The sequence below is a fragment of the Plodia interpunctella genome, chromosome 5 (assembly GCF_027563975.2).
Source record: "Plodia interpunctella isolate USDA-ARS_2022_Savannah chromosome 5, ilPloInte3.2, whole genome shotgun sequence".
NCBI lineage: Eukaryota > Metazoa > Arthropoda > Insecta > Lepidoptera > Pyralidae > Plodia > Plodia interpunctella.
In genome coordinates, this window is record NC_071298.1 from 9,548,022 (window position 1) to 9,574,357 (window position 26,336).

The 26,336-nt window shown below is 35.0% G+C and overlaps 1 protein-coding gene across 1 annotated transcript in view; it reads right to left on the reverse strand.

Moving 5' to 3' along the window:
- Positions 1–3,302: 3,302 nt before the first annotated feature.
- The window catches only part of tow (target of wingless), a 66,124-nt gene continuing 43,090 nt past the window's right edge, over positions 3,303–26,336 (reverse strand). Inside the window, exons 2-5 of the mRNA XM_053745615.1 lie at positions 25,084–25,405; positions 6,017–6,137; positions 5,651–5,708; positions 3,303–5,462 (exon numbers count right to left, since the gene is read on the reverse strand). Of these exons, the coding sequence (XP_053601590.1) occupies positions 3,930–5,462; positions 5,651–5,708; positions 6,017–6,137; positions 25,084–25,165 (1,794 nt within the window). The 5' untranslated portion in view covers positions 25,166–25,405 and the 3' untranslated portion in view covers positions 3,303–3,929. The remainder of the gene's footprint in view (positions 5,463–5,650; positions 5,709–6,016; positions 6,138–25,083; positions 25,406–26,336) is intronic.

Sequence of the window (26,336 nt, forward strand, 5' to 3'; positions counted from 1 at the left end):
CTATTTAATTTAAATCTTCATAGTTATTGTCTCGGCTCAAGTCAAGTAAACTGAGAATACTATACAGAAATATAAAAAAATAAAAATATATTAGCACAAATCACACAGATGAGCTAGCCCCAAAGTAAGTTCGATACTACTGTATTGGGATACTAACTTAACGATAGTATATTTTATAACAAATACATATTATATAGATAAACATCCAAGACCCGGTCCAATCGGAAAAAGATCATTTTCCATCATGACCCGACCGGGGATCGAGCCCGGGACCTCTCGGTTCAGAGGCAAGCACTTTACCACTGCGCCACAAAGGTCGTCATATATAAAACAATTAAAAAATGTTACATTATATAACTAGAAACTGTAAGAATTAACTTGCTCGAATCCTGCTAATATTATAAATGCGAAAGTTAGTGAGGATATATGTGTGTATGTTTGTTATTCGTTTAAGTAAAATCTACTAGATAGATTATTATGAAGAGTAGAATATTATTTGGGTTAACACTTAATGTACTTTTTATCCCGATATTCCCATGGGAGCGAAGCCCTGGTACACAGCTAGTATACTATAAATTAAAATAGTCATGTTCGTTAGTAGTAGTTCGTAGTTCGCACATTTGTTGTCATCCATGTGCATCCAGGATTGGCTACCGACGAGAGAACTCATCAACGGTTTACAGCACGGACATGGATTTTTTGTCAGGCGTTAAATGCCACAGATCTCTCGGACGACAATAAAAGCTTGTGGCAAAAATGACATTTTTGTATAAAATTTGTTAAATTGTATATTTTGGTTTTCTTGGTTGTTGATTATCTGTGGAACAGCAGTAAATATCAGCTTGAGGAAATTGCACTTAAAATTAGTGCTTTCAAAGTTAATATAGTTAATAATAGCCCGTCGAGACTATGTAATGACGCATAAGTGGTCTTTGTACTCGTAATTAAACAACTTGCTGCTGCAGCATGCAAATCAAATATGAAAAGAAACATGTATCATTGTACCTAAATAAACCTAAATAAAGAAGACTAGATCGGATTCGGTTCATCCGTTTTGGAGATATCCACAGACACACAGATACGAAGGCACGTACAAATATAATGCCTAATCGAATCCAATTTCAGATATTACACCTTCACAAACGCTATTTCACTTAAAATTTTATATTATATACAATTTTCTGAAAAGCTACAAAGTACTAATGTTTCAGAGAAGAAATGCCGAAAGTAACTCATTTAAACAGTGTTTAAATGAGTTTTCCTGATATCATGTCAGAAGGGCTTACCATTATTGATTTTTATATATTCTATCTAATATTGTATCAAGCACATGGTCAAAAAGTATACGAATAACACGTTATGATGGTGATCGAGTGCTGATAATGAATATATAATCATAACTCCTACACATGATCTGTATCTGTGGGTCGGTGTGTCAGATATATGTATGGACTTACATACGTAGTTTGTAAGAGATCGATTTGTTACTGCAAGGAAAAAACCGGCAATGTGCGACGAAACTGCCAAGCTCGATGTACTGTTTGTCGATAGGTCTATTGCTTCAGGACGGACGTTAAGAAATGAAAATAAAAACACAACAAAACTCACTGCTCCCAAAGTCACAGACTAACTTAGGTGTGTGCCTTAAGTATGTATGTGTTACCGGCCAAACACAATTCCAGGATAAACTAGTTTTACCTAAGCTAAACTAATTCTTCCTACATGCGATAGGATAAACTGGTATAGCCTAGGCTAAACTAGTTCATCCTAAGCCCGATAGGATAAAACAGTTTAGCCTGGGCCAAACTAAGTTATCCTAATAGAAATACACACTCTCAGGATAAACTGGCATGGCCTAGTCTAAACATTATAGAATAACATTCTAGAAAGACAAAATAAATAAGTAAATTGTATAAAATACTATTTAATTAAAATTAATAATTTCATTAAATCGATAACGGTAAAACTAACAATCACATTCTAACAATTAATAAAGTATTTTTAATAATATTAAAACAATATAGTATTTTTAATATTAAAAATACTATATTTATAATGCTATTGCGGAGACTTGGTTTGTTGGGCTAGGCTGAATAAATTTAGACTAGGTCTTTCCTGTTTAACCTGAGTGTGTATATTTCTAAATCAGTTTGGCCTAGGATATACTATTTTTTCCTATATGCGATAGGACGAACTTGTATAGCCTAGGTTAAACTAGTTTATCTTGTCGCCTAAACTAGTCGACAAAATTAGTTTCTCCGGAATCGGATTTGGCCTGTAACATATATAATGAAATGTCCATTAACTGAACCTAATCTATTTCTAATAGTTTTCGTCCCTGCAGAAAATATATCTGTAATATATGTATAAACTATAATTTGATCAATATCTGTCTTAGTTTTGGAGAGATTTATGTAAATTGTTTATTTGGATTTTTAGGAAAAATAGAGTGAGACAAGAATCTAAAAAGAACTCGTATTTCGTCCGTTACTATACAAATTTGCAATCTCCATTTGAAACAGAGGTTAACCATTAGGTTAAGACCTGTGAATCGTAAGGTCCCAGGCTCAAGTCCTACTCGTGCCGCACGAATGTATATACCATTCTGACATGTTTCATTGTGTTTTCATAGACCACCGCTTGACTATTAACTTGTGTGTGAATTGGTGAAGGAAATGGCAAACGACTCCATTAATAGTGCCAAGAAAGTTGTTTTTCATTTCAGGTAATATCGACCCACAGCCATGAGGAATACGACTATTGAAGAATAATAACAAATTCTTGTATGTTATTGTGAATTGTACTGTCTTAAATAATTCAATGTATCGACAGTATGGAAATAGAGTCAAGGTTCAGAAATCAATACTAAATGAAATATCACACGTATACAATGTCGGTGTCCGCTGGCCACCCTGGCCAGGTCGTTAAACCTAAGTCGGACAGACAGATTGGCCGGACATGTGAAAATTATGCTGGCGACTTTTCTATAATTACTTACCAAAGTACATGAATGACCCGGATACATTTTTTTATGCAATTAAAATAGCTCTCTTTGTCATGTCTCTGCATGGTGGGTTTTTTCTTTTGCGTTCGGGGTCGAGATTCGACCTTACAATTTTGAAGATTCGGCTGTGATTTTACAACCGGCCACCTGCCTGACGTTAATCCTCCTTGGGAATGCTATTGTTGGCTGTGTGTCTCTTAATCGTCTCGTACGACTTACGGATATAGAGTGGTCCGATTCTGGGGCGGAACCAGAGAGAGATATTTACCAAAAAGAGCAACAAAGGAAAAATAAAAAATAAGCAAGGTATATTTATTTATTAATGGATATTTAAAATGCATCATCTGTACTTTAAAGTACAATTACATGTCTTTATATAAATACATACATTTAGACAGTTTCTATAAGTTTTAATTCAGTAATACAAAAATTATAACAACATTGGCCATTTTTCTAAACAAAAATTTGGGACAGTGTCAACATTGAAATTCAATTATGTTTTATAAAATTTACACACAGCTTTCTTAAGTTTACAAGTCCATATTGATCTGCTCAAGTAATATGCTGGTAGATTTTGCTGTTTCTATTTGTTGTTTTATTACGAACCTCATATAAAGACAGTAGCCGCTTTACATAAGGTATTTATAATCGTAACTATATATACTTCCATTGGAGGTTTTGTATGCTCATGCCTTTTCGAGCATTGAAATAGCATAAACACGAAGTATTAGGAACAAATTAATAAAACAGTAATATCGATTTCAAATATTACAATAATTAAAACTACATTGATAAGAGCTGTAACACCGATTCTTAAAAAAATGTACGAATAAATCCACAAATATAGGAATCTAATTTCACTATAAATAGTATCGCTGACTAGACGCTACATACATTTAGAAAATCTACATAATTACAAATCTTACTAAGAATCTAAACTCTTCGAATTTTTTAAAGATCTCGTGTTGAAAGGGACTGTTTTATTTTTTTTGTTTTTATTATCTAAAGCGTAAGTGTCGGAGCCACTAGAGGGGGTGCTGAAGCCGGAGTTTTTGGAGCTGGGAACACTATTCCCGGGAGAGACACCGCTGTCTGTGCTAACAGACGCAGGGCTCGGACTGTCGCTCGCGTTATTGCACACCGTCAGCTCCTGCCCTGGCAACGACACGATCTGTCCGATCGGCTTCTGCCTGACTAGATTTATGCTTTGGCACAAATTATTCTTCCCCTCCCCATCACTATCTTTTTTGTGATACCTCGTCAGAGTCCCCGCTGAACCCGCCGAGTTCGGCCTGTACATTGGCATAAACTGCGACTGAGGATAGTACTGCATCTCCGGCGGCATCTGTCCCGGGACCCATGGACCCATCGTGGACACCACTGGAGTCATGTGCGGCCACATCGGCATCTGTACCATATGAGACCCATCAGGTATGTTGAAACCAGGAGCTACAGGCATCGGTCTCACCACTCCAACTGGCGTAGGAGCGCTGTGTGGCCTCATTGCTGGATGAGGATACTGAGAAACAAATTCTTCTCCTTCATACATTCGATTCGGATTCGGGGCTTGAACGTATTCTACATTTGGAAATACTGTATGTGGCCCTCTTTGCATGTAACTAAACATCTGCTGTTGAGCTTGTTTCATAGCTACGTATTGCTGCAAATGTATTGCCGTTTGCTGTCTTTGCTGTGCCAGATCTGTGTGTGTGACGCTTGACGTCGCATTTCCGTGAATGTAATATATATGAGACTGCGAGTTGCCTTGTGTTACAGGCGTTTGCCGTTGAGTATTATTAAATTTGTTATCTACTACGTTATTTTGAGGATCTTGATATTCCTCTGGAGGTGCTATATATTTGGGAGGGGAAGGAGGAGTCACCTGCTGGGACATGGGATAGCTAATTATTTGTGCGATATACGGTTGCTGCGATTTAGCGGAGTGTGCGGGACTATGACTTTGGAATGTTGGATTGAAGGTTATTTGAGATACTTCTTGACTAGATCCATCATCTTTTTGGTTAGCTCTCTGCTGTTCGTTGACTTCGTTTTTCTTAGGTTTTTGATTGTATGGAGCAACTTTGGGGTTGTTTTTCCAACTAGCACCGGCACTTTGTGGTCTTTTGACTGGTGATTGTGATTTGGACGGATCCTGCCAGTTGTCGCCGTTGATTTGTCGCGGGTCGGCGTGGTGGGACTGTGCGCTGTGCGCTCTCCTCGGGGGAGGAGACATGCCGTCGGGGACATGTGCTTGCCTGTAGCACCTTCGGGCAGTGTTGGGACTGCTCTGTCTCTCTGGAGGCCGAGGCACGCGCCGTCTGGCGGGCGTCGGAGGACTGGGTTGGGACTGGAAAGACTGCGACGACTGGGAGGCAGACCGCCATTGGTCTATTAGGACCCGCCTTCGCTCGTGCTCTAGCCGTACTTCGGTCTCGCTGGATGAATCATAGTCTTTTCCCTGGAAAATAATGTTGATATCAGCATAATAGACAGTAAATAAGCATATTAAAAAAATAAATATATATATGGTGTTTTAAATAAGTAGAAGAACAGTAAAGTTAAAGTTAAAATGAATGTATAAATTTATGAGAAATTAACAGCACGCGTCAGTTAGTTACTGCATCGATGAAAGAGAAAGACACAAACCTTTTCTATTTTATCGTCGAGCATTTTGAAAAAATCTTGCTGACTGGCTGACACCTCACTGTAAAAAAGAACATACAATTATATTACAGAATTCAATTGTATAATAACAGCCGTAAGACACAGTCACAGACTAATCATAATACACAAAAGTAGGATTTGTTTATTTTTCCAACAATTTTTTTTTTCTCCAAAACTAATCACCAAAAAAATTTTTTTTGTATTTTTTTTTTTCATACATCGGAGACGATAATAAAGAAATGGTTTTTTTGTTTTATATCATTCCGAAATATGAAATGTTGTCAATTCTTAGGAAATGTTAAAATTTAAAGTTTAGCTTAAAACTTTTTCAATCAAAATAATACTTACATAGCTGGTGGGTGCGCAGCGAGCGGCAGTGTGTGCTTATTATGTTCCTCGTCTTCCGTGTCGTCAGCGGGCGCGGCCCCCGCCGTGCCTTCTTCTTCATCAGCGTCCTTGTCCACCGCGCCTGATAAACAAACGAGAAATAATATTATAGATCTAGATATATATCAGAAAGTTAATCTACGGCCAAGGCGACACAGCCACCTGCGTTGATAATCCAGTTAGGGTTGGCACACAATATAATAGATACTGTATTTTTTTTATTAGCCTTTTGATGTGACCCACTGTGCTGGGCCTGTCCTTCCTTTTTCCACAAATTTCTGTCTAGAGCAGCCTGTTGCCACCCCCACAGGAAACCATCAATATCGTTCCTACATCTCTTTAGCGAACTCATTCTGCGCCTACTACCCATGGTAGTCGGGCACATATCAGTATTTAATATTTCCTAAAGTTACAGCCCTTATTTTAGATCCCAACGTGGCGTCGTATTGCGCGATCCACGCGCTTATCAGCACCTCGACGACACGTATTTCTCATAGACCAACTGACGATTGCGTTGCGTGGAGGCGTCAGCTGTGATATTATAATGTAATGTTATTCGGTATTAGCTTTTTGATTCTGTCGTACATCGAACAAATCCACTATTTTACCGTTCTTGTACAGGACGGACTGCATGGGACTAATACCGATTTTGACGACTGCAAAAAATTTGCCACAACCCACGCACCTCCGAAGAGAGAAAGTAGTTTAGAACACTCATTCCGTGACCGATCATTATGAAGTTTGCTTAACCACAGAACGAGTGGCTCACTGCACAGCCTCCTTAAAGAAATATAAGTTACTGTAAACTATACTCAACACAAAACGCTTCTCATCGATATCGCCCGTCGATTGAACTAACATCGAATCCGATCTTGCTGATTGTTTCATTTCCCGAGAGAAGCTTTACGCCGTTTTATCATCGCAGTAATTGGAGCTTTCAACGAGAAAGCGCAACTTTATGTAAAGTTCAATAGAGATGTTTAATAATGGCAAGAAACGACAGAATGGATTATAATATATAATATATAATATAATCAAAATAAGCAAAATTAATCATTTCTCATCGAGTGTATTTACATGATACAAAAACTAACAGATTACAATCGATATAAAGCTTGTATAAGCATAAGCAGAATCAAAATCAAATCATTTATTCAGAAATTAGGCCTTCACAGGCACTTTTTCACGTCATATTCTAAATTAAATGATGTTTACCAAAGCTACAAACTACTAGCATTTCGGAACGACCACTGCTGAGAAGAAATGCCGAAAGAAACTCATTCAAACAGTGTTGGTCCCTATTATGCCAGAAGGGCTTACCATTTTTTAAATATAAATTTATGTATAATTTTTTATCAGTAATATAACATGTAAGTACACAATAAAGTACATGGTCAAAAGGTATACTGAAACATATTATGATTGTGATCAAGTGCTGCAAGGAAAATATATATACTTAATAATAGATAAAAAAGAACAGATAAAAAAGAACTACCTAATCTGTTTTATATTGGTCGGAACCTATTATTGGCTTTCAGATTTATATTTAAGTGACCATTTCGTAAACTCAGCCGTCGGTTTATTAGCCGTCATATTTAAAAGAAGACACTGAATGACTGACTGACATATCAACGCACATGCCAAACTACTGAGTCTAGAAACTTCAAATTTAGCACGTAAGTTCTTTATGTTAATACCCCTAGACGTAAACTAAAAAAAGATTTTTCAAAATTCATCCTCAAAGGGGGTAAAAAGTTGGTTTAAAATTTGAAAATCACACACACATTGAGGTAAAAGCTATAGTATTTACTAGCTTTTGCCTCAATAAAAATGTTATAAGACAATCATTACAAAAGTGTTTCAGCGAACGCGAACGATATATTTTCTTAGAAGAACGCAATATCATCTATTAACAACATCAGTTAACCAAAACGGTACATAACATGGCAGTCCAATTTGTTATCTCAACACGCGGTGTCTGGAATATAAAGGATTGCCATTAGTCCTGAAATAATAAACGTTTTTATTTAGTACGATATCGAATAAGAGATACCATTTAAATAAAGTCGTTTATTATTTTAGGAGCATTATGTCGGTTTCCTCTAATAATGTTGAAAATTTCATCGATTATATTCATCAGGTTTTTCAATGTAAAATTAATTACGCGCCTTCAAAGGAAATTTAGATAAACATCGTTGGGTTTGAAATTAACGGTGGTTCTATGGTGGTTCTATTCAGAATATTTCACTAATGCTAAAAAATAAAAATGTGTTTAGCGCACGTATGGATAAATATTAATAAAGAATTTATTAGGCCCTAAAAAGTTGCAACTTCTTTCATAATATAACGATAACATTTCCGGAGCATAAAGTCACATGCACAAACACAAAATTGTTATAGATAGACTCGTCATTGGACAAAGTGTGTACTCTTTGCTTCACCCGGATTTTGTATGATTATTTACAAAATTCATGTACAAAGACAAAGATTATTGTTCAAAAAGGGCCTTGACAGACGGGCATCGAAGAGATAGTATACGTTTTTTTTTCTTTTGAGGTATGGAACCCTAAAAATACGTAAGATAATTAAAAGTGGAGAATTTGATTGGGGTGGCTTATTTCTAAGAAATTTCATCTAGTAAAGTCGAGAGGGTTAACATAAGAAAGTTTGGGATTGCCCGTTCGATTTAGAATAATTTTCCACTACTATAAAGCGTTGTATAATGTTGAAAATTGTTCCATCTCGTCACTACATTTAGAGTGGCTTTCAATGGGTCAACTTTGACGTTGACTGTGACCCGCGTATTCTGTCTAAACGTCAGCGGGCGCAGATCAAGGTCAAAGTTGACTGGTCTAACTCACCCTAAGTGATGTGATCAACAATCCCATCACATAACTAACACAGAACAGATGCCATCAATCGCCGCCATTGAGCACACACAGTTTATCTCGTAGCCACAGTCGATTGCACTGAGCACATTCTGATTTAGAGATGTGATGTCAATAGGGACCACAACTCTATTACCTGTTTCGAGTGTGAAACACGAAAAATACATGAAAGCTGAAATCTAGATTATTCAATTGCATATGTGAAGAGATTGTAAACGATAAGCAACGTTTTCCTTTTATATAGGATATCAAGCCATCAAATTAGATTTTTAGAATTGTATTAAAAAAATCGGTCAAATACAATTTTTTTAAACAATATTATTTCATAGACACAGAGTCAAAGATCTAATTTTGGGAACGATATAGGCAAAATTATATAGGTTGCAACAGTCAATTTTGAGGTTAACTTTAACCTGCGCGCCACCGCCTATTAAATAAATTGGCGTACTTGCTTTGTTCCGGTTAAAGTTAACGTCAAAGTTGACTGATGCAACCCACCCTAAAACACTATTCTGAAATAAAACCCTAAAACAATATTCTGTGTGTTAAAGCCCTTACAATACAGACGATTAACAGTGAGTAATGGACCGTACTTGTTATTCCGAAATAACAAGGGAAAAATTCGAAAAAACATTAATCATTATCTTCTTTAGGGACTTCACACTTATTCAGAGTATTTTTATTATTATGACCATAACTAGCTCTAAAATTATCAAAAATAAAAAAGACAGGTTAAAATCAGCCAAAATGTTTGGCTATTTGGTCCCCTTTTTGAATACAAGATTTGGGCAAAGATTAAGCTTATTTAGTAAAATACATATTTACAACTACGTAGTTAAATTCTGTGACATTAAGAAAAAATCTATACATGAAGCCCAGAGGATAGTTAAGGATTGGTTGTCTACGCTAAGCTACGACGAAACAGAAGTAATTTTATTAATTGAAAGTTGAGTCTAAAAATTCCCTACCTGACACACTTATTACCACTAGTTTTTAAATTTAAGTTTATTTAATAAGAAAGTACTATCTGGCTCGGAAACCCTGTATTTTTAAAACGATTTTTTTTTTTTTTGTTGAAATTGACTTCCTCGATACAGGCCTGCCTAGTGAGGAAGTCATAGTTTATATGATTAATTTATATGATAAAGTAAAATTTCTGCAATGTTTGTAAAAAAAAAAAAAAATATTTATGAAACCACAAACAAAGTCTGTTCGCGATAAACTCAAAAAAATATACTTTTTTTTAAAGATTTTCATTCAGTTTTCGTCCTGAGTAAGGTTTAGGTGTATGATTTATTACTTTTGTACCCGAACGAAGCCGGGATGGGCGGCTAGTACACGTATACAATACCATAATATAGTCTCAAGCCGTTCCGAGGTAAATAATTATGTCTTTTTTATATAATACGTTCTTTTTGTACGCTATTTTGCATGCAACCCACGATGTCCAAAATTCATCTGCCTGAGGTAATTATAATATTACTTCCGTCGTAATAGATTATCGTAGCGTAATAGATTTTAATTCTATCGTTATACTACCTATTGTGTTATACAATTTCCCTTAGCCGTGATGTGAAATAAATTTTAAGTAAATGATATTTGAGCGTGTTTAGCAAATGGCGGCATATAGACCATAAAATTAAAATTGATGGAAACAAACATACATGTGGTAGCAAGTTAGTCAACTCATGTCACTGCTTGGTATGCTTTGACATTATTTAATTACGTTAAGTATGGAGCGAGGGCACCCACACCATCTGAAAATACATTTTCAGCAAATTGGAACAGTTTTCTCAAACATTTCCCGCGAAATCTATAACTGTATGTAAAGATAATGCTGTAGTCGGTGGTACAATCGACGGCACATCAACCTAAACAAATCCATCGCACATTCTAATTGGTATAGCAATGGCAAAAAAAATGTAGTTCGTTAAAAATCTGTATTCTTCACATTCTTAACAAGCTGTAGACATAACGGGGTCTATAACAGCTATCTCTGTCTACATATGTAACCCTAAACAAATCTGGACGCAACCCTAAAGTCAATATTGTCCAGTCTCGCTCAGGTTACGAGAAAGGTCTGTTTGCTTAGACAGTGGCTGTTTTCGAAAGAGCGTGGCTTTCTGATATTTTTTTATTATTTAGTACATATATCTCAATTATTGAAGAAATAAATAAATAAATAAATACTACCAATAAATATATACCAATTTGTTGAAACTAATTATCATTCCTTTCAATTTTTGAAGTGTCTGTGAAGGAAGGTCTAATTTCTGTAAAAACGCTATCAACATATTTCAAATTTAAAGTGGTCTTTGAACGTTAAAAAATAAACGTTGCCATTCAAATGGCAAGGAGAGGCAATTTGTTTATATCGTCGTTCGTGACTTCATAATTTTGTTCCCAGTGGCTCCACATTACGTTAAGGTAACTCTTATACGCACCTCACGTTTCTTGTTCCGCAATATTTTGTAGTGAAAACCGCCCTGACCTTTAAACCTTGCACACTTGCAAACTTGCACTTACTGTCACGTGGTATAATTTGTTCTATCCTAGATTATATTCTACTCGTGTTATAACAAACACATAATAATTTATCACGTATATTCTCTAAACTCATTTATAACATAGACAGACAACAGTCTGTCAAGAAAGAGACGAAAACAGATTTTTACGAACTATATAATTTTTTGTCATGGCAATACCAAATCAGACTGGTTGATAAATACCCTGTGTCGTCAGCCGAAAGGAGAAAACCATGGATTTAATAAGTACTTCGTACGGAGTACCTACTAATTCCATGGAGAAAACGCACCTCATGTATTTTCTTTACTTTCTTGACAGACTGTTACCTTCGCAATCATTTCAAAAAGTGGTAAAGTTAAAGTCGTAAGCAGTCAACATCGACGTCGTTTATTCTCACCTCTCGTGGAAATTATTTAATAAAAATTACGAAGGAACAAAAGATTTGGAGCGAATGCGAATAACTCGGCAATTCGTTACGGGCATCAACTTCCCCTTAAAAAGTTAATGACTGGTTTCATTTTAGCTCCTCCAAACGATCGGTCGACTTTTCGAATATTTCCGTGAGGGATACCTAAACTGCTGTTATAAGATCCATTTTTTCTTTCAAAACATAGTACTACTACTAACGGTCCTTTTAGGGTCGTCATGACCGTCTGTCCGCCTGTCTAGCTCAAAATCTATTAACTAGAATGATGTTATTTGGCATGGGTATACACAGTAATCACGGCGACAAAATGTCCAAATAAAATCTTGAAAAATCGATTTTTTTTTAGGGCTTTTGACTTTATAAGTTTACGAGTAACAATCGACCAACTGTATTCTACTATTAAACTTCGGACAACTGGTAGCATGACACGAAACTCTCGGTCAGTGAATCCGACTCTTTGTTTGGTCGTTGTAGTAAACTATGGAACCCTACACTATGCATGGTCATCTACGCACTTGGTCGATTATTTATATACATATATGTGGGAATAGTAATTTTGTAATTTCTGTTTTTTGTATAGTAACCTTAGCTGTTAGTGGCATGGAATTTGTAGGTACTACGAAGTACTAAATCCATGGTTAGTGGTCCTTCCTATGTCAAAATCAATTGTCACTGTCAGTGTGTGAAAAAAAAAAGAAAAAGAAAGATGTTTGTTTTGTCGATGGCTGATGTAAAATAAATTTTGTGTTAAATAAGACAGTGTTTGGATCAAATACACCTACATCCCCCATATATATATATATATATAGTATAGAGGGCAAACGAATGGTAAGCAAACACCGCAGCCGATGGACACCGGCTGAGGACGAATCGGAAAAACGGATAGATGAGAGGAATTTCATTGGCTCGAACTACTTAATTTCATTTAGATAATCATTTAATATATATAATTTCCTAACAGCTTATATTGATCCTGTTCTCATTTAAATCAGTGCGATTACCTTATTGTTTATCATTGTCCCTATTGTCCCTTGCACATTCGAGACTGGATGAAATGAGTCAATTAATTTAGCTGATTAAGGGGCTGCACATGAGCACACTAGCGCCACCACAATATGTTTATCAATTTTTTATTGTTTTTCAGCGAAAAATAGACATGCTTTTTCCTTCAACGAAAGCAAGTGGTGGTGCAATATGCATGAGTCAGATTGGTATACAAACTCATGTGGCACGAGTAGGATTTGAACCTGGGACCACTCGGTCACAGGCGGACCTTTTTAACCACTTCACCATCACCACTTCATTATCTGTGGCTGGATTAACAATTCGAACTCAAAAAATAAATTCTATAAAGTTCACTTTGATCCATTAAATTGTGCTTTATCCGAATCAAATTTAGAAAAACTTATTTCAAAGATTTTAGTATTACTTATCTATTTGCATAAGCATTATGACAAGGGTGCATAAATATCTTTTCCATCCCCAAAGTTGCGGTAAGAGGGTTAGACGGGGTTGGAATTGGGCTAACTTTGTAGTGTGTTTTGTACCTACATAAATTATTTTGTTTTTTATTGGCTTTTTTGCAAAATTTTTACCGCTTTATTAATAACAATTTAGTTCTCTGATTAGGCTTGGAGGAGTTTTTCTTTATGTATGGACAACATAAAGAAAAACTCTTTTCAGTATTTGACATTGAAAGAACGAGACAATACAAAGAATAACTATTCCGAGGCTAATCAGAGGTTAACGTTTTTATTAATAATGAGGCTAGAGTATTATTAACGAACAAAGGTCAGTCACCTTTGATTATCGACGAAAAAGTTCACTATAGTTGTAGATCTCTTTCAAAATGAGTTCTAAGGGTATTTAAGAGAAACGAGCGAATGAAAAACGTAGAACATGCCAGTGATTTTTCCTCCTGCGCAGACTGTAAGAGTCAATCAAGGGAAAAGGCAATAAACTGAATTTTCTTTTCATATCAATTTCAATAATAAGCCCGGCATATTATATACATCTAACGTGGCCTCCTAATAAAATGAACAAAATAAACTTTCCTCTCGTAAATAAACTTTAATTATTGTTAATATAACAACTTTTATTATGAACTCATCACCATAAACGCATTTAAGGTACCCAAACAAATATAGCAATTTCCCTAAGATATTACTCTAATGTGACGTCACGTTTTAATGTCATTTAGTATGCAGAGTTTCAACGAGTCACGTCAAGGAAAAGAAAGTGAAAAATATACTTAACAATATAAAGTATTTTTTTCGCTGGTGTTTATAATATTATAAGGGCCTTCGAATAGTCACTGAATTAAAAATGTGTCATCTATCATATTGTACTTTACATTGACAGAACGAGTTAAAACTTAAATAAAGTATAACCTAATAAGCATTAGTATAACTAAATGAACATTTTAAAATAAGTACTTTAAGTTTTTATCAATAACAGTTTCGTTGAAAACTACACGTATCAGTCAACAAACCTATGAAATTCCGAAGATCAGTAACGCGATAACGGGTTTTCCAATAATTCAATTTATTATGTAATAAATATAGACGTGGAGTATCTACAGCTCTAACCAGTTTATGATTTACAGCACCAGAGGTAGCGTGAAACGGAACGCACGAACGGAAAATTATGTAGAAACGTAATGGCGCTTCTCTATTACACGATGTAGGGTTATTGAATACGGTATTAATCATGGAAAATATATATGGAAAAGTAAAATTAAAATATAATATGTGTTGTTGCTCATGGATTTTCTGCTGATCATTTTATGCTGATCTTCTACTTTCTTACTGATCTTTACTACTCACAAATTATCGATTTCAAGTATATTGAAACACATCAATGCTTTGGTCATTTCATTACGTACTCAGCTTTATTACTGTGCTCGGCTTTGCTTCATGGGAAAATGACCAACTTGTGCATACTGCAGCCCTCCGTGGCCCACTGCTGGGCATAGGCCTCCTTCCGCATACGTCAACCTTCTTTGTCCTGGGCCATCCTTCCTCACCCAGTTGTTGCCAGCAATTTCCACTTCGTCGACCTATCTAGCAGCCGGCTCTCCTACGCCCCGTTTTCCATTTCTGAAGTACCACTCAGTTACAGCTTTACTTCACCTTCGATCGTTGCTTCAGTCCCATTTTAATAGGATAAAAATGATTAAACTCGCATGATAATGTACTATTAAAATGCGTATCGCTAGCTATACTCTTAACACCAAAGGGTACGGGATAACTGACCTTGCAACCCACTCATCCATCCATCCATCAATATGCCAGCATGTGTGAGCATTACGAATTCATATTATACGCTAAGTTACATTCTCCCCGGCGTAATTTTAGGACAAAACAGCTCTCCTTTATGAAGAAATACAAAAGAGCTCCAGGAAATCCTGCCTCACGGCCCGGTTTTAAGGGCGTAGCTATCGCAGGAGTACACGGTGCTGTGTGCACCGGGTTACTCTAGTTCAGGGGAGCCAGTCGAATTTAGATCCGCGACCATTTTTATTCGTTGCATTTTGCATTACACATTTTATGAGTAAAATTGAATGCTAAAACGGCGTTGATTATTGTTATAAATTTTTAGTTATAACAATAATCTTTTTAGTTATAAAAATAATGTGCAATTGTCATTTTCTCCCTTCAAATTTGTTTACCCATTCATTTCGGTAAATAAAAGCAGTCATAGGAACTACGCAATCTGCATGCATTAGCATCGACGTTAGACGATAGTGTGAAGCCGGCATTCCACTACACCTTAGAAGTTAATGTTAACAACTAATGGAGGGGGCCCAGATCTTTTGTGCGGCAGAGCCTATTTCCAAGCTACGCTACTCGCGTGCACACATCTGTGCCACACGTGCGTTCCAAATTATTTAAAATCTCTTTTGAAAACATTTGTATATGAAGCTAATCTTTGTTTATTATGCATAGTATACAAGAAAGATTGCGTCATGATAGTTTTTTATTACCAACTTCTAAAGCATATAGGTATGTCCTAAAAGGTAAAATTTGTGGCGAAGAAGCAAAAGTATGATAAAATTTCCGTCAATCAAAACAATAAACTTAGTTTAAAATGAAATAAGGAATTGTATTTATCACAAAAATATTTTGACTATGAATAAAATGGTTGAAATCCGTGTTAATGTTATAAACGCTAAAGTCTGTCTGTGTCACGGCTAAACCGCTGGACTGATTTTGATAAAATTTGGTATACAGTAGTTAAAAACCCCGTTCAAACATAGGCTACTATCGTGTTAAAGGAGCCGCGGCAAAAGCTAAAGTCTGTCTGTGTGCTCCGCTTTTACGGCTAAACCGCTGGACGGATTTTGATAAAATTTGGTATACAGTAGTTAAAAACCCCGTTCAAACATAGGCCACTATCGTGTTGCCGCGGCAAAAGCCGGTATGATAAACTTAGGTAGAGTTACATTATTATTTTTTTGTTAAATTAACTTATTAAGAACTAAATAACTATTCTATTTAATTGTACTTATTAGTTTAAGTCTACATGAAAAGCTCGTTTTGTATTAGTTTTGTCAATTTGTCTTCTTTTATCAAATTCTGCGAGCAAAACTTTCTGTATAATAAAATTGAAATGAAATTTTTAAACAATTGTCTTAAATTTGTGTTTTATTTATTTTTCTTAATAACAGAATACTGTCACACGTGGCGTGTGGTTCCGCCTTAGAATAAAACTACTCCACATCCTCCCTTAGAAGTCGTACTAGGCGACTAAGGGACATACAGCCTAGGCAACTTAAGCATTCCCAAGGATGGTTGACATCAGACAGGCGGTAGGTTGTAAAATCATTTAAGCTGGGCTTCGACAACCGGGAGTATGCAGAGATGAGAAAAGTTAGAACACACACACTATTTATCACACTTTCGGCGAAGGAAAACATCGTGAGGAAATCTGCACATCTGGTTGATTATGAACTTGTGTGTGAAATTGAGAAGGCAATGTCAAACGTTAATAGTGCCAAGAAAAATTGTGTGTGTTTCATTCCTCGTAATAACCACGACCCTAAGTCACGAGGAAATACGATTATGTCTTATATTATGTACTATACACACAAGCAACACAGTTTGATCGCTTCAAAGTGTGTGTCATTTGACAAAGGCCCTCGTTGCGTGCTGAAATATTCAACTCCTTTGCACGGCAGCAAGGCACACAAAGCAAATCATTTTACACGGCGTATCCTGCTTGCCATATGACGCGGCTTGTTTTTTATTAATATACTTTAGCTTTGATACGATATGTGACTCATACATGAATATAATTGATAAAAGGTTCATAAGTAAATATTACATACAAAGTTACAAATGAAAAATGTACTTTTCCCGCGTTTTGTTTAAGGAAGTTTCTTCACTGTCCAATGAAATGTTTAACTCTACTGAACTTTAACTTCCATAGCTAAGCAAGTAAGCACTTAGTACTAAATATAATTGTTTTCCGGTTTTTCAGAGATAAAATGCTGAAGAATTAGATAGTACAAACAATTTGATTTGATAACTTTTTACGAAAAGAATATAGGTGTGACATTGTCGTAAAAATCCATGGCTGTTCTAATTTATTTGTGACAATCGCGTTTAAATTCTTCGAGGCCGTCTCTTCACTATCGCTCGAGTGAAACCTTAATGCAAAAAAAATAACAGGAGTCAAACTATTAAAAAACCCTACATCAAAATGCGTTGCGTGGTTTTAAAGATATAAGCCTAGGGACCCATAGGCCTATAGGGACAGACAGAAGAAACTTACTTTGTTCTATGTAGTGATTAGATGTAGGTCATTTTGATGTAGGTTTTTTTAATAGATAGTTTGACTCCTGAGGTTGGTTTACGTGTATAATTCATTAAGGTTTCACTCGAGCGAAGCAGGGATAGGATAGTAGAATCATATTTTAAACAAAGCATGTTGCGAAAATTTCAGATGTCGATTCATGATTCAGATTGATGAAGTTCGATGTTATCTAATAATGTTGTTAAGATTTTGACATAGATTTTAACATTATTACATTTAACATCGGTAACATTTGTGTAATATTTACTTTGATTTAATACAAAACACTCACTAATTTATTTTAAATACATTTAATGAAGCAAAATGGAGGCCAATATAAATTATATCAGTGAAACAAAGCCGGATATTTTATTGCGTTTGTATTCAACTGACCATTATTACTATAATAAATCTAAGTATTTTAGTACCAAATTTTTAGCAACAAATGTAAAATCAATCTTACGAATCAAATCTATTGAGAATAGGGCAGTTGACAAGGTCAGAGAATTTTAAAGTAATTGTTTAATATAGATAAAATTGATATATTTAGGATCATTATGATAATTCAAATAAGATTTAAAATTGGTTGAAAAGTCCATTTTTAAAAAGTATGAAATTATAAAAACAAACTCAACCATCTTAAAAAAACTGAAATTTCATAACGCCATTAACAACGCAATGGAATTTGATGCTAAGATAATAAATATATAGTTTCATAAAAGAGGAAAGTTTTTATTCAAGCGCAGCCGGGTCGGGCGGCTAGTTAATAAATTGTTTAGCGACTAAAATGTGAAAACGAACTGAAAAACCCAAAATAGATTGAAACAACGGAATGCGCTCGTAGCGCTACGAGTGCTACATATTCGTAGCATCACTACGAAGTTAAAAATAAAATTATCACTCGCAAACTCTATCGAGTTGGGAATTTTAAAAATTTAAATTGAAAATATATAAATGTGATATTGCTCCATACCTCGCTATCATCTGAGCGTTAGCCTGGTTTCTTCAGCTACGAGTAGCAGCTGTTGAGCGTCGGAGCCCAGGGCCCGCTTTCCTACTTTTTCGTTTGCACTTCGCACGGTCGTCATCCCTAGTTGTCAGACCATTGACGCATCATCCTTGGCGACTGCTACCCATAATGTTTATCCATGTTTCTTTTATCTACGGTTTATCCATTACGAGTATATGTATATATGTATATATTCGTATGTTATAAAATATAAGATCATTGTTGAATATATAATCCCATAACACAAGTAGGTGAAGGTCTTCAGAGCACACGTTCATGTCTCTACTACTCTACTTACTTCGGAGCTAACTCTGTGTGATTTGTCCCTACCATTTTTATTATTTATTCATGCAGAGTTTACACATCAGCAATTGTAAATTCCTAATAAACTCATCCACATGAAAAACGTTGATAAAAATACACCCAAAAATTCAGTTGTTTCAATGTTATCTAATGCTATACCTCATTAAGGAATGAATACACAAAATAAATACTCTTTGACCTTACTGACTACTCCCAACTAATATTTTGTTTGTTTGTTACCACTTCACGCATTATCTACTCAACCAATGTTCTTGAAATTTCGCATATATATAATTAAGAGTATGGAGAAGAAAATAAAGTATCCGGAGAAGAAAATAATAATAAATGAGCTAATTATAAAAACACTAGAGGGCGCTGTGTGTATTTTAAACGAGTTACGGATATTTTATTTCAACTATCCCATTATAATGACGACCTCGGTGGCGCAGGTAAGGTTCTTGCCACTGAACCGGTCCCGGGTTCGATCCCCGGTCGGGTCCTGATGGAAAATGATCTTTTTCTATATATATATATATATATATATATATATATATATATATATATATATATATATATATATATATATATATATATATATATATATATATATATATATATATATATCTATATATCTATATATATATAATACAAAGAAAAATCTGTTCCCGAGGACATTTAAGCAGGCGAAGCCGCGGGTAAACAGCTAGTAGGTACAACAATAAAACAAAGGAGTAACACTGATTGTGTTACGTAGCGGGGCACAAAAATAAAAAAGGTTGGGATTCTGTAACGAGGAAATTACTGTGATAGGCAGCCAAGGCGGGTTAAATTGCTTCAGCGAATAGGGTTGCTGTGATTCTTGCATTCTTACTCATATAAAACAAATGCAAATCCATATTAATCTATCTATCTATATAAAACTCTTGCGTTACTTAGTGGCTGACTGACTAACTGACTGACAGGCGAAATTACTAGGCATAGAAAGCTGAAATTTAGTGTGTAGGTTCTTAGCACAGTGTAGGGGAGCACTAAGAAAGGATTTCTTGAAATTACCACGGGAAACGTATTTTTTCTCACATTCGTAGTTGTTATATAGGTAAAAGCTAGTACTATATAAAGCTACATTATAAATGTGATAATTTGTTTGTTTGTCCGTCTTTCTCGTCAAAACGGATTGAGGATATAGTTAGAGAGCTGGACAGTGTCATACTACTACTTTCACATAAAAACAGATATGTAAATAAAATAATTCACTTATAAAATTACATTGGTGTGAATATATAGTTATATAGAAATGAATGATTTAAAAGAATTTGTCTTATTAACAAATATTTATCTGTACTTACAATTGTTCATTAAATTATTTGTGTTTCGTTACTAATTGTGTTCGTCATTGCAAATATTAATGTACAATTTAACATAAGTAATTGAACTGTCATATACAATAAAACAAGCTGTTTTTTCTACTCCTGACACCTTTAAATCCATTTTAATTTATTTATTTATATTTATTTATAGGGTTTAAAATACGTGAAATGGGAATAATATTAGGATGTCGACAACCCTAGCTTTAATCTGGACCAGCCAGCGGAGGAACGCGGGGAGAGTTTAAATATATCTACGGTGCCATTATAAAATTAATTATTCATTATGCAAATTGATATCATAGTCATTGGAGCTTTATTGATTGTTAATGCTTTTATCTTCCTATTAAATGTGGAGACCTTATAAAAGACAAAGAATATTTATTTGCGGTAATTTGTGGTAACACCACATTGTAAAAAAAAATGGTATTTAGTACCTATAAACTGCAGGACAACAATAGAAAGAATAAAATAAAACTCTATAAGAATACGACAAGTTATAACATTATTATAGGGGTTTTAACGACTGCAAATACAACTGGGACCAAAGGCTTAATGTGCCTCCCAAGCACGAAGCTCGAGGTAATACATTTTTGGTCACCCATCCAATGATCGACCATTGTTGGAGTGTCTTAACCGACACCGATTGAGCGCGTTAAGCACTGCGCTGTTGAGCTTCTCCTTCGCCACATCCATTCCTCTATAATTTCTGCCTTAATTAAGCGGTTACAGTATCCTAACAATCTTGTCCCCCGTTTCGCTTTATTGGACGTTTTTCTACTTAGACTTTCTGATCGGGAGGTTTGACCAACCGAGCGAAGCGAGCAGGGTCTACAAGTCAACTTGGAGCAAAAATACATTTTTTGTATGTATGTTTGTAACGCGATAACTTTCGAACCGTTTGTCTGATTTTGATGACATTTATAAGATATGTAGGATCTGTCAATAGAATTTTTAAGTTCGTGGGGCATCAAAATTGGTTAAGTCGGTATTGAAATATCGACAATTTTGTAAAACTCATCAAAAATTTATTGTGTTCGCTAGGTCTAAGTTCGCGGCGAACTAACATATTTTTAAGTGAATTAAATTGTTATCATTATAAAATCCGACGACGGCGGCGAGCCCTGTGCTAGCTTGTTGTATTCCATTTTACAACCACAGTAAGTGCAAGTACAGTAGAAAGGAAAGATATACAACACGTCTTTACGTATTTGGTTTTACGATATCCCCTTTGGGGTCGTAAAATCGAGCTCTTCATCTGGAATATCGACGTACCTCGCCCAATGTTTTTGATAATAACTTGATTTTCCCCGAGGCTTTAACCGAAGTGTATGTATTATATATATGTGTATAGCTTTAATTGAATAATTTTAACAATATTGAGAAGCAATTTTAAGGATGTTTAATAAATAATATTATATTAATATATCGGCAAGAACATGGCAATGGTCTAATAACCAATGATGCGGAAGTCCGTGAAGTAAAGGACGAACAATTTTAATGTTAACTTTTTAAATCTGTAATCGCGGGAGTGCATTCATTCTTTAAACTAATAATAAACAATATCACTCTGTATAGTTTTACAACAGCGGCAATCACCCTTTAATCGATTTAAATCGAGCCATTTATGCATTTCGTTCAATGCATTAATTAAACGAGAAGCCGGCGCGCGACGCAAACGTTATTGTGAGAAGTGGTCGATTCGGAGTGAAATCGAGTAGAAAATTCGCAATCGAGAGTCATATCTATCAGGCAATTTATTTTCAACATCGGAAATCTAATACAGACTGACATAAATATAATTGTTTTGTTACGTGGAGTAAAAAGAAGCTGTGTTATTTTTTTTTACTCTTTATCGATTTTACGTTCTTTGATCTGGCGGATTAACAGGAAAATATCAAAGTTAAAAAAAAATTGCAAACAGAAAATTATCTATGTTCCCATTTTTTTTTAAATTTAAAATCGTACACCTACATGTCTTTTATCCTCGCGCGTTCGAAGTTTCATTCACGAATGTGGCACCCGAAAGCCGTGTAATTAACTTCAAATTTTATTTCTATCGACTGGAGTGGAGTGACCCTAATGTAGGGCGGGAAACACACACCTCACTAAACTGAAAACGTACCTTAAATATCTGCCTATCTGTGTATCTAAATAAAATTCTTAACATTTCAACTTTGTTAAAAAGTAAGACAAATTGAGCAATGGTGTGCAAAAACTTCTCACAACAAAATTTTCAAGTAAGCATAGAGTTTTATCGTCACGATAAGTACTTAAGTATATCCTTTTGTTAGAAACTATATAATTTGGTATCCTTATCTGTCCAAATGTCCTTTACTTTTCCCATTCAGTTCGTCTCGAGCTAAATCTCCGCAAATCTTATGTAATTTATCGACGTCTCGCCATCTTGTTTCCATTTGTTATAAAAATAGACATTTTCTCGTAAAATATATTGATTTATCTTCGAAATATAAAAAAAAAACTAAATTAAGTATTATTTAAAACAGGAAATTTGAATGGAATGCTGATGTATTTTATTCGTTTAAAGTTTTCACTAATTCTATTTCTTTGACGAATTATGAAAATATTATGATAAATGCTTTTTTTTTAATGTGTCATTTATATGCCATAATGTAGTGTATAGCGAATGATTTTATCGATACGCTAACGAAGGCACCTCTATTCAGATATTGTCGCGGATAAGCATTGTTATAGTTTAATTCAGTAGCGTAGCTAATGGGTCGCCAGGTATGCAAAGACCCAGGGTCAAATAATAAAATAGGGCTCCAGAAGAAACGATTTTGTATGGTTTAGATGCATCTAAACTACAAAATCGTTTGTTCTGTATTCGTTCTCCAGATCCGTCGTAATCCATATTATCAATAAAGGTCAAAATATAAATGTAGCTAATAGTAATATTTAAATTCTGGGAGAAAATTTCACGGGATCAATTTGTAGTTTGGTCAGAGTCCGAGTAGCCTTCTGAGATTGGGGGCCCCGGGCGCCACTCCCTCTAGCCCTACTAGCTACGCAATTATATATATATATAGATATAATATATAGATAAACATTCAAGACCCGGGCCAGTCAGAAAAAGATCATTTTCCATCATGACCCGACCGCGGATCGAAACCGAGACCTCTCGGTTCAGGGGCAAGCACTTTACCACTGCGCCACCGAGGTCGTCAAAAAGTGTCCTTTACGGCGTTTGTCTGTCTGTTCGCAATAATCACAATGTTAAAGTAATAATAACTGATAAGTCCTTTCTTAGCGGACGTCTCCTAGTCACAATCTACCTACCTGCCAAATTTCATTTTCATGGGCTCAGTAGTTTTCGAGATTTCGTGATGAGTGAGTGATGTTTTTCGCTTTTATATATAATTTACTTATTTATTTAATTTTTATTTTATTTTATAGATAAGCGTAACTAAAAACGGTAGTCTTACCTGTGGATTTTCACTTCATCATAAATATTTAGCATTGATAATAATTATTTTCATTAGAATTTCAATGGCATTCGGCTTCCAAGTCAGATGATACTGGGTCGAATTAATCCATAATGAAGCCCTACTTAGGGCCCCTGTTAGGACCCGGTCTCAGGCGGTCTCTAGGAGGCTCTTCATGAATATTTCAAACCACGAAGCCTCGCCGTGCGAAGTTCCCCTAACAAATACCGTACTCAGAGATAGTATATCTTAGTAGATACAGTATGCTCTTTAATTTGTTTTGAACGTCATGTGTCTGGTACACAGACCATTTAACTAAATGGTCTGTGGTCTGGTACTTTCTAATAATGCAAAAGTTCGCAGTAGTAAGTAAACTATAATCTATTTAGTTGAGATGACGACTATAAGATTAAATATACGTGAGTGACCCTTATTTAAATAGGCTAGTTGCAAATTTTTGTTTTGATGATTATTCGAAGGTCTTTATATTAATAGAAACGCCAGTGAAAAAAATATATACTGTGATAATGACAATACTTACAAAGTTATGACAAAAATGAAATCCCACATGGTTGGACTCGTCCAAACGCTCCATACTGAGTGACATGAACAAGTGACGTCACAACTTGATAAAATGTACTCAAAGAAAGCTATGTTTGTTCGACTGCTACATTAAAACATTACATTTATGGTGATGACTTCGTAATAAAAGTTGTTAGATTTTTTTTTTGTTTTTATGATGGATAATATATCTATATATTTAAGAGACATCATGCGTCATCGAGGCAACAGGAGATTTGAGAGCTGGCACCGTTTTTGCTCAGCGTGTAAGTCTCGCAATACATCGAGGAAACGCTGCTAGTGTCTTGGGCACGTTGCCGTTGTGGCACGTTGGAAGATTATTTTTATTTATAGTTTATTTTTGTGTACTTAATTTTATGAAATGAATTAAATAAAGTATATTATTGATCTATCTATTTAAAGGTTTGTCAGTTTAATAAGGTTCTATCAAATACAGGTAGATATTGTGAAGACATGGCAAGTTTTAGGAGTACCACGTACATTTTGCATGGATTGCGTCGATATCCAAATATCAGTATGTTACATTCGAATCTAAAAACGATTGTTATGTTCCCATGGTTTAGTCCAATTAATAAAATTAATGAATTTTCTTTTTTATTCTTTTTTATTTTTTCCTTCGGCAAAAGAAACCGGACATTATTCAGGGATGCCTATTTGAAGAATGTCAAAACGAAAAAATAAACTCACCTGACTTTTTGGCACTATGGCCTTTCCCGCCATTTTTATTTTTCCTTGGATAGAGGTTAATTTTACTCTGTCCACACCCCATCACAGCTGCTCCTACTGATCCATCTTCACTTCACTAACACTTCACCTTTCACTTATCACTTCTACCATTTTATCTAACATTTATTATACCCGTAATGTTCATGCACTATATCGACTTTTTAATTTGAAATGTCTGTGCACATTTGTGGGCAACTCCATTTCCTTTTATGTTTTTTCGTTTGTCTTTCTTTTAACAGCTGTGGAAGGCCGCCGTTTTCGCATGAAATCCATTTTGCCTCATCTGGAACAAAGATAAATTAATTTCAGTTTGATTGTTCTATAAAGTTTAGGTTCAACTTCGGAGGTTTCTAAAACTAATTCTGTTTCTATATAAAATTTAGAGGTTATCAGTGTAGACTACAACGAGATTTTAGGAATAAATATATAAATTAAGCTGAAAATTATATTTACTTTGTTCGAAAATCGGTTAAAAATATGCAATAATTGATTGGTTTACTGGATTTGGCAAGAACAAAATAACAATTTTATTTCGTTAATCCTGACAATTATAACTTACTACACTACATTACACTATGTGTTATTTCAGGTTATATTCTACCCGTGTACCAAATTTGTTAAGAATCCGTCAGTAGACTTTGCGTGAAAGAGTAATAAACAAACATACACACATCCTCACAAACTTTAGCATTTATAATATTAGTAGAATTAGTAGGATGTAACAAAAACGTTAATGAATTAAACTTCATTATCCATACTAATTTTATATAGAGAAAATAATATTTGTACTTTTGTTTGTAAAAACAAAAAATAAACTCAAAAACTAATGGACCGAATTTGATGAAATTTGGCACAGAAATAGACGAAATGTTCATGACTAACATAGGCTACTTTTTATGGTTTTACTCGAGCGAAGCCGGGATGGTCCGCTAGTAATTCTTGCAAATAGTTGGACTATGAATAAATAAATATAAGTACATTTGTCAAATAGACCAATAATAACCCTCATTTTCCCGCACATTTTGTATGAGATTGTTACTTTTTGGTATACATGTACAGGCATGTCCATGAACCTAATATTTCTATAATATTAGGTCGTGTTTACACTGTGTAAGTTGAGTTAGTGTCATTTGCAAGACTGATTTTTTCTCCAAATCCCATAACAGTTGGTCTCCCATAATATAAGTCTCGAAGTTACTTTGGGGCTAACTCAA